Consider the following 16,592-nt stretch of genomic DNA (forward strand, 5'->3'; position numbering starts at 1 on the left):
TGAGAGAGCGGAAAGGAGTGTAGAAGCTGCGCTGCGCTGGTGAGCGCGAGCTGAGCCGCCAGCCTTGACGCCTGCGTCTTGGACCTTAGGGCCCCGCGCGCCTGCGCACTAGGCAGCGGCGGAAGGGGGAGGTGGAAGCCGTGGAGCGGCAGCGGCAGCGGCAGCGGCAGCAGCAGCGGGTCCTGAGACTAAGGCAGCAGCAGGGGAGGCGGCGGGCGGAAGCTGAGGTGACGAAGGCAGCGGCGGCGGCGGCCGTCTCCCTCACGGTGGCGGAGACCAAGGCGGTAGCGGCGGACCGGGAGCGGCCCGGCCCCGGCCCCCTGCTAGTTGGCTGTGGCAGGGCCGCCGTGGGGCCGGCCCGGCTCCCGCCCCCCGCGGCTCCCCCTCCGGCTCCTCCTCCCGGGAGACGCCGGGGACCTGGCCCGGCCCGCACTCAGACCGCTGCTGCAGCCGTCTCCGGAGGAGTCGGAAGCGGCGGCGGCGCCATGGGCGGCCTGGCTTCTGGGGGGGATGTGGAACCAGGACTGCCGGTCGAGGTGCGCGGCTCCAACGGGGCCTTCTACAAGGTGAGACGGCGCGCCGACCCCGGGCACCAGTCGTGAGCCCCCTCAGGCCAGAGCAAGCAAGAGTGGGGCGGGATCGAGTTTCTGGAGCTAAGTCCTGACCCTTAGAATCTTAGACCCTTAGACCCACGTTCCCACCCGCAGCCCTCCTCGGGAGATCTTTGGAACTTAACCCCGTTCCTCTTATTTTTGGCCCCTCTATTACACCTGCTTTTACCCCTATCTCAGACAGAATGAACATCAGGGCATTATTATGCTTGCATCAGTACCACCGCCCCCCAAGAGACCCTATTTATCCCCTGTCGTAGAGACTTTTCCTGTTTCCTAGCAGAAGACACCTTAGACCTTAATCACATTTCCCCCACAGTCCAAGCACATGGAAAATTCTCTTTATTCTTCCTCTATTACCCCCTTGGGAAAGCCGTTCCACATTGGATCCTTTGATCTTACTTGAGGCCTCTACCTACTGACTGGAAGGCACCCCACTTTCATCTTATAATTCTGTTCCCCACCCAAAGAGACATTTTCAAAATCTGTGACATTTGGTATCTTTGACCTCGGGAACTCTGGATTGTACCAGTCCTGTTGCCTTCTGTCTGTAAGGTGGCATCTTTTCACAAGTCTGTCACCCCAGTCCTTCATCCTAAAGCTAGCTGGTCTGCCATTCTACCCTAAACATGGATTCGTATTAACTATCTATCTCATTTTGCCCTCAGATACATTTCCATCATTCATACAGTTTTTTCATCGTGAGAAATGTAAGCTTCATATTCAGGATCTCTAAAGGGGAGGATTCCCTCTGTTTATCTTCTTAAGGATTCTCTTCTGGAAGATGTATGGCCAACTCTCCCAATTTGGGAATCTGTTAATAGCCTTTTTTTGAAGGAGAAGGGGACTGTCTTTAAAAGATCCCTGTTTATTTCAGCTTCCCCCTTGCCGGGAATTTGGTTTTTTAAAACTCCTGTTACTACCACCTTCATCTGTCTTGAATCCATTTTCTTGGACATTTTTTTCTGTGTTTAAGTTAAGCCAGAGAGACTCCTCTTGTTTTTCAGGATTTTTTCTTTTTGTGACTGTTGTTATTTTGAAACTCTTTGGACTTTATGCTTGGAATTATGCACAGATTTTGATTCCTGTTGTCTTCTTTAATTTTACCCTGAGGAGCAAGAGCAGAGATATCTTCTAACTTCACTTGTGAAAAGAGCCACCTTTCCTTCACTTCCCCTCAAGCCTTTCTCCCATAATAGACCTCTCTACCTTTATGCCCTTCGAAATGATTTTCTCCAACTCCTTCCCTGTGAAGTCATACCTTACTCTGGAAGGGGTCTCCTGTTTGCTCTTGGAGTGGAAGGTTTTTACCCCAGCTTTAATTGATAAATTCATTGTATTCATTTTGTTTACCCACTCCAGGTGCCTATGTATGTTTCACTTCTCTCACTAGATTTATTTATATTCAGTGCCTGTGGTTACCCATATCTATTTATCTTAATTTATTTTCTCAGTTTAAGTCTCTGACTTTTTATCCTGATATTTCTATATTGCCATGTAATCTCCAGAAACCACCTCATCCAATGTGTGAAGGAAGCTCTTAGCTAATCTCTTGTCATTTTTTTTGCATACTTTCTGACTCATGGAGCTTTTTCTTCTAGCCTGCCTCCATAGCATTTGTTTTCTTTGGCAAAGTCTCTAATTCCTTTCTAATTCTGATAGAGTACATTTGTGTTAATCCCCCCCCCCAAATAATTGCATTAGCTTTTGTTGAAATATCCTTGCTCATAACATTTTAGCCTCATTTTCCCCAGTATCTTGTCCTTCATCGAGGTCCTGCCCATCCCCAGATTCTTAGACTCTTAAATTGAGTCTGAGATCAAGATATAATGTTTGCTTTTGTTTTAGGAAGCATGGGAGTCCAGCACAGCTGGAAAAGATTGGTATCCAGTTCAAATTAACTGTGTGAGACAACTGGGAATGGGGATGTTTCCCTTCGCACATATGTATCCAGCAGAAATTCTCTTTCTGAATCTTTCTCTTTTCTCCTGGGGGCTATGGCAATGATAGACTTGAGTGAATTGGGGACAGGATATCTTCAATCAGAGAGTAGAGTTTGGAGTTCAGCCAAAAGCCAGGTAACATGGATTTTTTTGTTCTGGTCACTTTAGTATTTTCTGCCTCATGCCTTAGTTTAAAACAACAAAAAAAATTCCCTAAATTCAGACTAATTTTTCTTTAATTTCAGTGGCATACACTCACCCTTTCTGACCTTGCTACTGATTTAGTATTCATGACTCAGCACACTTTATTGTGCGGGTCAAGGAGTGTTTACATTGCTTCTAGAACTGTAAATTTGGAAAGGTCCCTTTCTTCCCTGTCAGAATTGGGTCCTTTTTTGATCTTCCATGAACTGCAAATGTCAGGTTTGAGGTCTAAGTTATTTTGTACCAATTCTGTTTTCTGTCAGAATTTAATGTATTTTATTCTTTCGATTGTATTCTCCCAAATGAAATAGTTCACCTTCCAGGGCATAGTCATCCAACTTTCCAGACCTTGCCTGGTAATCCTAATTCCTATTATTTTTTCAGCTTTTACATGTGGTTGGTTGGTTTTTAAAATGATTTTATTTATTTACTTTTAGAGACAGTGGAAGGGAGGGAAAAAGAGGGAGAGAAACATCAATGTGTGGTTGCCTCTCACACCCCCCCACCTGGGGACCTGGCGCACAACCTAGGCATGCATTTGTCCTGACTGGGAATCGAACTGGTGACCTTTCGGTTCATGGGCTGGCACTCAGTCCACTGAGTCACACCAGCCAGGGCTACACATGTTTTTTACCCAGATGCTTCTTGTTTTTCCCCTAGAACGCCCTCTCCTTTGAGAGCCCAGGACTAGAAGATAGGTTGAAGGCAAGACCAATTTCATATATTCTAGAATTTGAGGAAACTGAAATATCAGGTACCTAGGGCTCTTTCTTTCTCTGTGTGGTTCTAGGCCTTATAAACCAAAGAAAGGATGTGCCATGGTCACTTAATTGAGGCATCCTTTGGATCTAGTTGGTTTTCTAGAGGTTCACTTGCCAACACTTACTGCTCTTACCTGCTTATCCTTTCACTGAACATTCACTAAGCAGAACCAGGACCTCACTGTGTACGACTAGTATCTTTGGAGGAAAAAACTAGGGTGATGGGGATGGAATTAAAAAGCAGAGACCGGAATGGAATAACAAATTGAGAAAACTTGGGGAATATTTGAAGGAAAAAGACCCTGGAAGTGTAAGAGTAAGTGGCATTTGGTTGAGTTGCTGAGTAATGAGAGGGAAAACTCCATTCTGAGTTCAGCATTTTTGCTTTGGGGATCATGGCAGCTAGAAAAACCAGGGTGTCATTGCTACCTCCACCTGCAGCCAATCCTGAAATGTTGGAGGAGAATTAGATTAGAGCTTTAGGCATATCCTTTATGAATAGGTGTATCTAGGAATGGCCATCTCTTTACAAAAAAAGGGAGGTAAGTGATATCTGTCTCTTCTACTCTTTTTATTTCATTCCTGAAATATTTTGAAAATAGCCCTGGTTGATGTGGCTCAGTGGATTGAGCACTGGCCTGTGGACCAAAGCTTTACAGGTTCGATTCCCCACGTGCCTGGGTTTCGGGCCAGGTCCCCAGTGTGGGGCGTGCAAGAGGCAACCACAAAATAAAACCTTTTAAAAAAATAAATATTTTAAGAATAGCTAACTTCTTTGATAAGCTATTTCTAAAGCTTGGAGATAAGTATTTTGGATAAAGTCAGCTGAAGAGGCTGGTTGAAATGTTTCTAGAAATCCAGATAGACCCTTATAAAGGGGCAGAAGAATGGGGAAGGGATATATTAGTGGTTGTAGGGGGAGGAAGGAGGAAGTTTAAGGAGCTAAGAGAACTGAAAAGGGACGAGCAACTCAGGCAAATAGTGAGGAGTGAAAGTGGCTCAGAAGACTTGGGTAGACAATAGTAGGAGTGGGTATTGATGGAGCTGAATGAAGAGTAGAAAAAAACATTTCTAGGGAATTGAATGGCAAAGAAAGTTGAAGCATGGATAAGGAAGGGGCCAGACAGGGCCAGACAGTGCCAGGAGAACTAATGCCTTGGGCAATAGTAAGGTTCCATAACAACAAGATTTAACCTGAAAGAAGAGAAAGATGGCCTGTATCAAGAGTGAAATTTAGGTTTAGATTTTCTCACTATAAGGAAACAGCAATATAGTAGTGCTTATAGTAGTGATCAATTCCACGAGGTGGGAGCGACACAGTGTGCATTTTTGTGTTTTCTCACCTAAGCTTTTGAACCTCACTGCATAATGCAGGAATAGTTCCTATGTATTAGCCTTTTGAACCCTCTAATTCTTAGAACTGCCTTATTGAGGTATAATAGGTATACAGTGAAGTGCATGTATTCAGGGTACAATTTGTTAGGTTTTAGCATGTGCGTGTGTATAAAATAAACCATTACCATAATCAAAATAATGAATATTTTTATCACTCCCACAAGTCCTCCACCAACCACTGATCTTTCTGTTATTATATATTAATTGCATTTCTGATTTTTGATAGAGTGAAAGGTAATTTAGTCAAGAAAGGATAATCTTAAACAGATGATATTCAGACAACTGGATATCCGTAGGTAAGAAATGAGCTTTGTTATTATTTTGCATTTTAAGTACAAAATTTAATGCAAAATGGATCATAGACCTAAATGTAAAATAAAAACTATAAAGCTTGTAGAAGATGTACAAGTAAACCCTTGTGGCCTTGGATTAGGCAAAGCTTTCTTACGTATGAAACAAAAAGCTATTATAAAAGAACAAATTGATAAATTGGACTTTATCAATATTAGCAATCCTTAATTTTGAGTATGCAAAAATAGGGAGAGAACGTAGAAAAAATGGGAGGATAGGGTTGAATGCTTAGCTCTGGCTTCTACATAAGGACATAGAAAATAGGAGGTAAACAAACTATTCACTCATCCCTGTTCTTTCCTTTGTTGAGATCTCAAGGTTGGGGTCTTCTACAAATTTTATTATCCTTTTCAAATGCATAGCAGTGTTATAGTCTAGAATTCAGAAATCTCACATGTCTTAAGCCTGAATTTTTTCCTTCTGTAAATTGTTTATTGTTTTGAACTCTTCCAATGTTCTGTGTACTCTCTTAGGACTCAGGCATCAAGGCACCATGTTTGCTCCTGTCTTTTGCTGTATTGGGGAGCTAGACCCTTTTCTCTCTTGGCAGATCCTGATGTCCTCTAGGTGTTCCAGGATGGCCTCACTCTGTCTCATGGGATATTCTTAGCCTTGCTGAATGTTTTTGGTATTTTAATTGAGTTCTGGCAAGCTGCTCAGCACAACAGGAGGCAGACAGATAGGAAGGCCCCTGTGGGAGCCATAGTAGACCACCAGTTTCCAGGCTGTTTTGATGCAAGTGATTTTTCCCCTTCTATTTTGTTGCATCTTATTTCTGCATTTTGCTACATCTCTTTCCATGCCATTATCATTCCTTGTCTCTGCCTCAATATTCATATTCTTTCTCCAGTACAGCTTTTATCTGGCCCTGTCTTTAGATTGCTTATGTCCCCATCTAAAACTATTTTAAGAGCCTCTGAATGTTTCTGTTCCTTTAATGGCTGAGGTGTTGGTAAATTGTTATTTATTTATTTTACTTTCTTCTAAAATTTATTCTAGGGCTTTGTGAAGGATGTCCATGAGGACTCTGTCACCATCTTCTTTGAAAACAAGTAAGACCTTGGGAATAGAGAATCAGTATACTAGGTCCTAGAAGGAGGGTGGAGAAGAGGGGGTGGCTGAGTCCTATGAGGTATGTAATAGAAGGGGGAGAGCCAAAGGTTTGAGTGGGCAATTTTGGATCCCAGGAGAGTATAGGGCTAAAATTTAGTGAGGGTAGGTACACATTTGACCCAGTATTTAGATTATAGCAAGATATGGAAGATGCCATTGTGGAGCAGGGCCTGGGATTTTGCCTTTAATCACCAGGGAAGGTGGACATTGCCCAGCAATATCAGGCAATAATCCCTTTTCAAAGAAATGGGCAGCCATGTTAGCCTGAATAGTTTTCATAACACTGTTTCATTTGCAGCTGGCAGAGTGAGAGACAAATTCCTTTTGGGGATGTGCGGCTACCACCTCCAGCTGATTATAATAAGGAGATCACAGAAGGAGATGAGGTGGAGGTAAGGGCTATGAAGTCTACCCTTTCTAAATTTCACTTTCCTCACTGCATCTGCCATCCATACCCACATGCCGGTATCCTAGGCTCCTCACTGGTTGGTTCACTTTCCTTCCTCCTCAAGCTAAGCTACTACAGCCAGCCAGGTGGTCTATGGACAAGTGAAATGGGACAGTTCTCTGTCCATCGCTTTGTGATCAACCAAACTCTCAGGGAGCTTCCCAGTTTCAGGGGATTATTTATCTTTCCTCCATTTATGATACGAGCATCTAAACTCTAGTGCCCTCTTTTTTTTAATTAGCAGTTTCTTCCTCTGTCTTTGTTTTCTTTATCTTTGTGTAAGGATACCTCCAAAGTATGTTAATGTTTATCCTATTCTTGATGTTTTTTGGATGGACCCAATATCTTTAATTTTCATCTTCCTTTCAGGTTTATTCTCGAGCCAATGAGCAAGAACCTTGTGGCTGGTGGTTGGCCCGGGTGCGGATGATGAAGGGAGATGTGAGTGATTGTGAAGGGCTTTGGAGAACTGCTGAAACAAATATAGCCATAGAAAGGTAGGAGATAGACACTCAGGTCATACACAACTTCTCCTTTCTTTCCTTTTGCCAGTTCTATGTCATTGAATATGCTGCGTGTGATGCTACATACAATGAGATTGTCACCCTGGAACGGCTTCGGCCAGTTAATCCCAATCCCCTTGCAACCAAAGGCAGCTTCTTCAAGGTTACCATGGCTGTTCCTGAGGATCTGAGAGAAGCGTGAGTGTTAGGGATGTTGGGCATAGTGGGTCCTCTTCTCTGCCCTTATTTCCCCCAGACTCCACTCCCAGTTTCAGTCTTGTATATTGTTTCCTTGGCTCTCTACAGCCCTTCTTGTTTCCAGTTCTCATCTTCACCTCTGTTCTTTTACTGCAGTCCTTTCTCTTTTCTTATTTTTCTGCTCTGCTCTCTACTGGAGCTTTGACGTCACTATACACTTTTACCCCTGAACACTTTTCTCTTTCACTGCAGATGTTCCAATGAAAATGTCCATAAAGAGTTCAAGAAAGCATTGGGAGCGAACTGCATCTTTCTCAACATCACAAATAGTGAGCTCTTCATCCTGGTGAGTTTATTCATGTAAGCGTTTTCAGCAATTTTTCCTTTTCTCTTTTTAACTCCTTTTAGAAAAGGAAGAGCTAAAATGTGGTTATATTTATTTGTCAGGAAGGACTTTATTGCTCCTGACCCCTGTGGGCCTAGCTACCTTTCCTTAGTTTTCTTTATGTCTGAGCTTAATTTTTTTTTTAACCTGGTCATTATGTTGCAGTCTGGGCTGGGATCCTCCCTTGTACATTTGGACTCTCTAAAAAGGCCTGTTAGAGTTCTTACCTGTGTCTGCTGCCTAAAATTACTTCCCTTAGGCACCCAAGTGGTAGGGCCCTTGTAAGGCTTATAGTGATTTTCCCCTTTCCTTCCTTTCCTTCCTTTCCTTCCTTTCCTTCCTTTACTTCCTTTCCTTCCTTTCCTTACTTTTCTTCCTTCCTTTCCTTCCTTCCTTTCCTTCCTTCTTCAGAGAGGGGAAAGGAGGGAGAGAGGGAGAGAAACATCAATATATGGTTGTCTCTCATGTGCCTTCTACTGGGAATCTGGCCCACAGGGGCCAGGCATGTGCCCTGACTGGGAATCAAACCAGCAACCCTTTGGTTCACAGGTGGGCACTCAGTCTGCTGAGCTACACCACCCAGGGCACTACCTTTATTTCTTAACTCCCAGCCTTTTCCAGAGACTCAGGCATTCTGATTTCCAGTTGCTGTCTCTTCTGGACTATGTATTCAACATCAATTTTAATGACTTCCATTGGTTTCTTCCCAGTCAACCACAGAAGCCCCTGTGAAGCGGGCATCCTTGCTGGGTGATATGCATTTTCGAAGCCTACGCACCAAACTGCTACTCATGTCTCGAAATGAAGAAGCTACAAAACACCTAGAGGTAAATTTCGGCTTTACTTTTTTTACTGCTGAATATATTAGTATTATAGTCTTTCTCCTTTCTTGTCTCTTCCATTTGTGCTCTTTTTTTTTAATATATTTTTTAAGATTTTTATTTATTTAATTTTTTTAGTGAGGGAAGGGAGGGAGATAGAGAGAGAAACATCAATGTGCGGTTGCTGGGGGTTATGGTCTGCAACCCAGGAATGTACCCTGGCTGGGAATCGAACCTGGGACACTTTGGTTCCCAGCCTGCGCTCAATCCACTGAGCTATGCCAGCCAGGGGCTCCATTTGTGCTCTTATGTTTACAGAACAAAAAAGATCAGGGCCTTTGTGGGCCATTATACCTGGGTCTGCTATTTTTTTTTTAAGATTTTATTTATTTACTTTTAGGGAAGGGAGGGAGAAAGAGAAAGAGGGAGAAACATCAATGTGCGGTTCCTGGGAGCCATGGCCTGCAAGCCAGGCATGTGCCCTGACTGGGAATCGAACTTGCAATGCTTTGGTTTGCAGCCCACGCTCAATCCACTGAGCTGCACCAGCCAGGGCTTGGGTCTGCTATTTTATCCCAGACTTCTCCAGATGGCAGAACTCCCTTATGTTATGGTACATTTGTTTTCAAACATTTTTTGAGCCATGTGCTCTGAAAAAATGGAATTTATTTGAAAGCACAGTACATATAAAATATCAGTCAGACCTGGCTAGTATGGCTCAGTTGGTTGGAGTATTGTCCCATTCACCAAAAAGTGCAGGTTCAGTTCCCGGTCAGGTCACATACCTAGGTTGAAGGTTTGTTTGATCCCTTCTCTGGGTCTGGGCACATTTGATATCTGGTTCAGGCACATATGTGGAGTCAGCCAATCAATGCTTCTCTCTTGCATCCATTTCACTCTCTTTCGTTTTTCTCTAAAAGAAATGAAAAAAAGTCCTCGAATGAGGACTAAAAAAAAATCCCAAAAAATATCAGTCAGAAGTGGGTGTGGCTCTTTCTTCCACTGGCATCCCTCAAATTATCTCTCTTGAGAACCATTTGTACACTGGAAAGACGACTGGACTTGGAATCCTAAGTCTTGCTTTATTAAATAATTGATCTGGCAAGTAATGGCAAATCTTTTCTTTTTAAAGATTTTATTTATTTCTCAGAGGGGAAGGGAGGGAGAAAGAGAGGGAGAGAGAAACATCCATAAGTTGCCTCTTACCTCCCCCCAACTGGAGACCTGGCTTGCAACCCAGGCATGTGCCCTGACTGGGGATCAAACCGGCAACCCCTTGGTTCACAGGCTGGTGCTAAACTCCCTGAGCCACACCAGCTAGGGCTTGGCAAATCATTTGATTTTACTAAGCTTTTTCATCTTTATTTGTGACAATGAGGTAGTTAGATTAGAATACAGGCATGGGCAAAAGTAGGTTTACAGTTGTGAGTACACAAAGCAGTTTATTCTTGTTTTATTTGTTACTGTATTATTTGTATTATAACTATAAACCTACTTTTGCTCACCCCTGTATTTCTATGAGGTTTAAATTCTGACATCTTAGGATGTTTAGATTTCCTTTTCTTAGGCATTATACCATCCTAAACAAGTAAGGTATATGTTTGTGTTTGAATGTGCATTTCCATTTATCAAGTGAATTGATCTTTTTGGGAAGCTTTTTTCTGAACCCGTGCAAATTCTGGATCATGGTAATCTTTCACTTCTCTAGGGATGCTACTCAGGGCACTGGCAGTTAAAAATTCACCCTTACCTCCAGATGATACAAACTATATCTGCTACATTTTCCAATGAACAGGTTTCCTGGTGACAAAAGGTAGAATATTCAATTCTTCTAGGACTTGGCTGTATTGATCTGTGCGGTAAAGTGCACCAGATAGCTAAGTTAACCATAGGTGGGTACAAGGTCTTAAGAATAGGGATGTGTTTTTCTTTTGTTTGTTTTTTTATTTTATTTTTTAGAGAGGGGGAGGGAGAGAGAAAGAGAGGGAGAGAAGCCCCAGTGTTTAGTTGCTGCTTGTGTGCCCCTTATTGGGGGTCTGGCCTAGGCATGTGTCCTAGACTGGGAATCGAACTGGTGAAACCCTTTGATTCACAGGCCAGTGCTCAATCCACTGAGCCAGACCAGCCAGGGCTATTTTTGTTTTTTTAAATTATTTTTATTTGCTGATTTGAGAGAGGGGGAGACATCAATTTGTTGTTCCACTTATTTATTGATTTATTGGTTGATTTTTATATGTGCCCTAATATGGGGATTGAACCTGCAACCTTGGGTTATCAAGACAGCTCTCCAAACAACTGAGCTACCTGGTCAGGGCTTAAAAATTATTTTTAAAAATATTGAATGTTTAGTGTTGGTCAGGTGACTCAGTTGGTTGGAGCATTGTCCCATGTGCCAGCAGGTTGCTGGTTCTATTCCCAGTCAGCGCACATACTTAGGTTGTGGGTGTGATCCCTAGTTGGGGCATGTACAGGAGACAGCTGATCTCTGTTTCTCTCTCACATCAATGTTTTTCTGTCTCTTTTCCTTCCTTTCTATCTAAAATCAATGGAAACATATCCTTGGCTGAGGATTAATTGAGGACAAATTATAGTAAATTACAACTGTAATTTGTGGGGGGGCGTTTAAAGGATTAAAAAGAAAATGCAACATGCACTCTTGTACCCATCAGGCAGTTTAAGAGATAAAACCCTTGGCACATTTCTCCGGAAGATATGTGTAAATCCAATTAAATCCTCTCCCCTCCCTTTGTAACTCAGTTATTATTTCTTTCAAATTCTTACTTATTTTTAGATGGGAAGGGAGGCAAAAAGAGAGGGAGAGACCGATTGGTTGCTCCAACCGGGGACTGAACCTCCAATCCAGGCATGTGCCCTGACTGAGAATTGAACCAGTGATCTTTTGCTTTGCTGGATGATGGCCAACCAACTGAGCCACTTTGGTCAGGGCCATAACTCAAGTTATTTTGAACACCCAACTTAGTTTCTTTTTCTAGCCTTCTTTTCTTGCCTACTATAAATTCTTGCTATAATTCTTGGAAGTAGGAAGCCATGGATTGTGATCTGGAAATGTCCACTTTTGGGTATCTTTCCTATTTAGTGCTTTCTATCTAGGAATCACTTTTCTAGAACCTTTCCTGTCTTCCTGCCTTTGTACCCAGGGAACCCCACAAAGACTGGTTAAGAAATAAAGTAGAATGGTGCTCCATAGGCTCCTTTTATGCTTTTCTTAATCTGTTGCTTTCTGCTCAAGTTTTTAGGTTTTATTTTGGTAGTTAGTAGTTTGGTTAAGGTACTAGTTCCTTATACTTGCATTACCATGTGTAAAGTCCTTTCTCATCAGTTTTATTTAATTTTCTTGATAGTTGAAATGAGGTACGTCAGGTGTAATTATTTCTCAGATGACAGAATGGAGGCACAGAGAGTGTGCTTTATTTAGGATCACACAACCAGATAATGTTAGAGCCAAATTCTGAACTTTGGTGGCTCCGAGCCCAAATTCTATCCTCATTTTCTCTCCTTCCCCCCAAGCCAGTGGTATTTAGAAGGTAGGAGTGGAATTTAAAGTTCCTGAATTTTCCACATAGGTCCTAGTGGTCAGCAGACTCGAGGGTGGCTCTGGCTTGCATTCACATATTTTTTTCTTATTGAAGTTACACATAGTGTTAGGTACCTGGGACAGTTGTTCTGAGATCCCACCACCATGATTCCTACAGTGCCTTTTCCTTTCAGACCAGTAAGCAGTTGGCAGCAGCATTCCAAGAGGAGTTCACAGTGCGAGAGGACCTGATGGGACTGGCAATTGGGACTCATGGTGCCAACATCCAGCAGGCCCGAAAAGTGCCTGGGGTGACTGCCATTGAGTTGGGTGAAGAGACCTGTACTTTCCGCATCTATGGAGAGGTCAGCACAAGATATCTGTTACCTAAGTATCTTAGGGGATATAGAGAAAAGAGGGGGAAGGAAAACCTAAGTTATGTTGCTCTCCCTCCCTGACTTTGGTGGCAGTAATTTTCCCAAAGACAAAAAGTGGCAGAAAGATCATTGTTTGAGATCCAAATTCTCTCTTTTAGTAACAACTCCCCATTCCTATTAGACTCCTGAGGCCTGCCGACAGGCCCGAAGTTACCTTGAATTTTCTGAGGACTCCGTGCAAGTGCCCAGGAACCTGGTTGGTGAGTTGGGGGGGTGTGTATCTATAAAAGAGAATGCAGTTGGGGACTAGAAGTGAGATTCTCTAAAGTCATTCTGTGCTTGGCATCTGCCTCATGGGCTTTAGTTTCACAAAGACAGAACAGTCTATAGTAGGAGTGACAAAAATGGAAGAACAGATTTCTAGGGATTGTAATATTTTGTCTTGTGAAAACCCAACAAGAACCTAAAGCAGGAGAATAATTAAGTAGAATACATATACAGAAGCTGAATACTGTTTATCTTAACTATTTTTGACTCTTCTTTCTCTCCTTTAAAAACAAAAGGTCTAATTTCTCCTTTACCCATTCAGGCAAAGTGATTGGAAAGAATGGGAAAGTGATCCAGGAGATTGTGGATAAATCTGGTGTGGTGAGGGTTCGAGTAGAAGGTGATAATGACAAGAAGAACCCCAGAGAGGAGGTATGGCAGCTCCACTTAGATATTGGTGTCCAGAAGTAGATGGGATTGTTCACGAAGCCATTCTCCGAAGGCTGGGATTTCTAAGGGGAGGAGCATGGGAACTTTAGTTTCCCCTTGCATGTAGAGCCAGAAAGATGCCATTGGTTGGGCTTCCTTTGGAGACAGGGTAGAATTACTACTTCCATTTGACTCTCCTAATCTTTCCACCCTTTCCTCTCTTCAGGGAATGGTTCCCTTCATATTTGTTGGCACCCGAGAGAATATCAGCAATGCTCAGGCTCTGCTGGAATATCACCTCTCCTATCTGCAGGTACCCAAGCTAGAAACCTGAGAGAGGAAAGATCTGGGTCTTGTAAGGGGACTGAGACTGCTGGTGGATAAAGTTAGGAGCTATGGTGCCCAGTTTGTCTCTGAGTAGAATAGAAACCACTGGGTAGGAATATGGGGCTGTGGGGTTGGATCCCAGAATTTTCTTGGTTTAACCATTGTCTCCATTCTTATATTCCTGAGAGTTTAGAAATGTAGGCATGGTTGGGGCAGAGAAGCATGAAAGGAGACTGTTCATTGATCTTTTACTTATTACTCCTTCCATATCTTCCTCCATCTTTTACCCAAACAGGAGGTGGAACAACTTCGTTTGGAGAGGCTGCAAATTGATGAACAGCTTCGACAGATTGGGCTGGGCTTTCGCCCTCCTGGGAGTGGGCGGGGTAGTGGTGGCAGTGACAAGGCTGGATATACCACTGATGAGAGCTCCTCTTCCTCCCTGCATACCACAAGAACCTATGGGGGCAGCTACGGGGGCCGGGGCCGAGGCCGGAGGACAGGTGGTCCTGCCTATGGTGAGACAGCTATGGGAAAAGGAGATGAACAGTTGGACTGGGGTATTGTGAGGATAGGCAATAGTGTGCATGGAAGCTTGAGGAAAGGGTGATAGAGATGATGATTGGCTGGGGACTTGTGAGTAAGAGAGAAGTCTTCCAGTTTGGGGGCAGTGATGGGTCCTAGAGTGAAGGTGCTAGCCTGATGGAACTCCATGGTGTTCTCCAGGCCCCAGCTCAGACCCATCTACGGCTTCTGAGACTGAGTCTGAGAAGAGGGAAGAGCCTATTCGAGCTGGGCCAGGAGACCGGGATCCCCCAACTCGGGAAGAAAGTCGGCGGCGGCCAATTGGGGGCCGGGGTAGGGGACCCCCACCTGCCCCCAGGCCTACCTCGAGATACACCTCTTCATCTATTAGCTCAGGTACCAGTACCAGAGAGCTGGGTTCACAGTTGTAGGCCAAATGAAAAGCTGGTGGAGCCCTGACTCCCAGTTCCTATTTTCACCAGTGCTGAAGGATCCAGACAGCAATCCCTACAGCCTGCTGGACACATCTGAACCAGAGCCTCCGATTGATTCTGAGCCTGGGGAACCCCCCCCAGCAAGTGCCAGGCGCCGCCGCTCCCGCCGCCGCCGAACTGATGAAGACAGGACTATCATGGATGGAGGCCTTGAATCTGATGGGCCTAGCATGACAGAGAATGGCCTAGGTAAGGCCGTTAAAAAACTAGAGCTGGGAAAGAACTAAGGAGTGGGAGATTAGATGTATGACTCTAATTTTTCCTTGCCCCACAGAAGATGAGTCAAGACCTCAGCGTCGTAATAGGAGCCGCCGTCGCCGTAACCGTGGTAACCGTACTGATGGCTCTGTCAGTGGAGACCGCCAGCCAGGTCAGCCAACACTGGGTGCCAGCATCCTTCCCCAGAGCTGAGAGAATGGGATCCCTGCTACTCTATGAAAACCAGGCGTCAGGACTCACTGGGCTTGTAGGGGCTGGATCCTTGGTTCCTTCTGAAACTGTTGGTTCTCTGCCTTCCCCAGTGACTGTGGCTGACTATATCTCCCGAGCAGAGTCTCAGAGCCGCCAGCGGCCACCCCTGGAACGCACTAAACCCTCAGAGGACTCTCTTTCAGGACAGAAGGTAGGCAGGAAAGATATAATTTACTTCTCCCCGCATTTTTGTTATTTTGGAGCAGGGAGCACAAGACTATTCCCAAAGAAATCTCTTGCTGAATTGCAGAGAAGTCTATGTCTGATAGCGTTTAGAATACATTTAGAATAGTGGAGAGCTTGAATAGAATAGAGATAATGTATGGTTCATATTTTTTATATCCCAGTGAGAGTGACTAGGGAGCCAGATGAGGGATCAATCCCTGGATCAGCACTTGAATGTAGGGAATGTCATTACATGAGTTTCTACTGACCACTTCTTTCCTTTCCATTTTCTTTCCCACTTTCCCCTTAGGGTGACTCTGTCAGCAAGCTTCCTAAGGGCCCCTCAGAGAATGGGGAGCTCTCCGCCCCGCTAGAGTTGGGTAGTTTGGTGAACGGGGTTTCATAAAACCTCCAGCTCGCATCCCTCTCTTCTCCATCTCGCTTGCTGCCCAACACCATGGCCCTCACAGGCCTGACTGACCTGCGCTGGAGCTGCTCTTATCTAGGGGGGAGGGGGGTGGCACAGAAGCTTGGGTCCCCCCCCAATCTCCAGGAGCTAGTGGAGGGGTGTGTAACAGGGTCATACCCACCTCCCTCTTGTCCACCCTACCCCCAGGGTGAGGGGAGCCTCTCCTTCCCCATCAGACTGGATGTGCCTTTATCCTCTAATGCCCCAATCTCTCTCTGAACACCCCCATTCTCCGCCTGTTGGTGCGGGGTGCTCCTTGACCCACCCAGATTTGACAGTTCAGGGGGCTCCCCTGCTATCCCTCCTCCCATCCTGTACCCCCAATTTCTGGGGCCTCATCACTGTGGAAGACGGGGATAGTAAGGGTATAAGTGGGTGGGAGGCATGGGGAAGGTTTTGGAGTAGAACCAGGGGTATGTATGAAGGGGGGTGACTAGGTCCCCCAGGGAAAGGGGGACTAACCTTATCTGGTGGATGAGAAGGCGTATTTATTTTTCACTGTACAGTATTTAAAAAGAGAATTAAAAAAATCCAAATGGCTCTCTGGTTCCTGTGTCTTCCTTGTGCACAGTTTGGTGTTTTCCTAAGATCGGCTTGTCCTTGTTTTCTGTCTCTTCGCACTCAGCTCCTCTAGTGTCCCAGGGATGATCTACTTTAGGAATTCTGAACAATCTTAAGTTCCCCAGGCCCAGGTACCCTCCTGGTCCAGGACCAGTGGCCTGTGTCTTTTTGCTTGCCCCACCCCCTACCCCCCTGCCAGGTTTGCTGGTAGAAGGAGCTGGGCCACTCCTATGCCCTGA

The 16,592-nt window shown here is 44.6% G+C and overlaps 1 protein-coding gene across 2 annotated transcripts; it reads left to right on the forward strand.

Annotated features, from left to right (window-relative positions):
* Window positions 1-106: 106 nt before the first annotated feature.
* FXR2 (FMR1 autosomal homolog 2) lies at window positions 107-16,332 on the forward strand. 2 transcript variants are annotated; one of them, XM_036033083.1, is made up of 17 exons: window positions 107-566; window positions 6,265-6,317; window positions 6,677-6,770; window positions 7,196-7,267; window positions 7,379-7,527; window positions 7,780-7,873; window positions 8,623-8,739; window positions 12,463-12,633; window positions 12,827-12,905; window positions 13,235-13,344; window positions 13,568-13,654; window positions 13,964-14,186; window positions 14,395-14,589; window positions 14,676-14,876; window positions 14,965-15,057; window positions 15,209-15,309; window positions 15,634-16,332. In XM_036033083.1, the coding sequence occupies exons 1-17, from the start codon at window positions 486-488 to the stop codon at window positions 15,727-15,729; spliced, it is 2,016 nt and encodes a 671-aa protein (XP_035888976.1). In that variant the 5' UTR covers window positions 107-485; the 3' UTR covers window positions 15,730-16,332. The 2 variants fall into 2 exon arrangements, with proteins under 2 accessions (XP_035888976.1, XP_028389954.1); XM_028534153.2 differs by having other exon boundaries at window positions 108-566; window positions 14,962-15,057.
* The last annotated feature ends 260 nt before the right edge of the window (window positions 16,333-16,592 follow it).

The sequence above is a fragment of the Phyllostomus discolor genome, chromosome 8 (assembly GCF_004126475.2).
Source record: "Phyllostomus discolor isolate MPI-MPIP mPhyDis1 chromosome 8, mPhyDis1.pri.v3, whole genome shotgun sequence".
In the NCBI taxonomy this organism is placed as follows: domain Eukaryota; kingdom Metazoa; phylum Chordata; class Mammalia; order Chiroptera; family Phyllostomidae; genus Phyllostomus; species Phyllostomus discolor.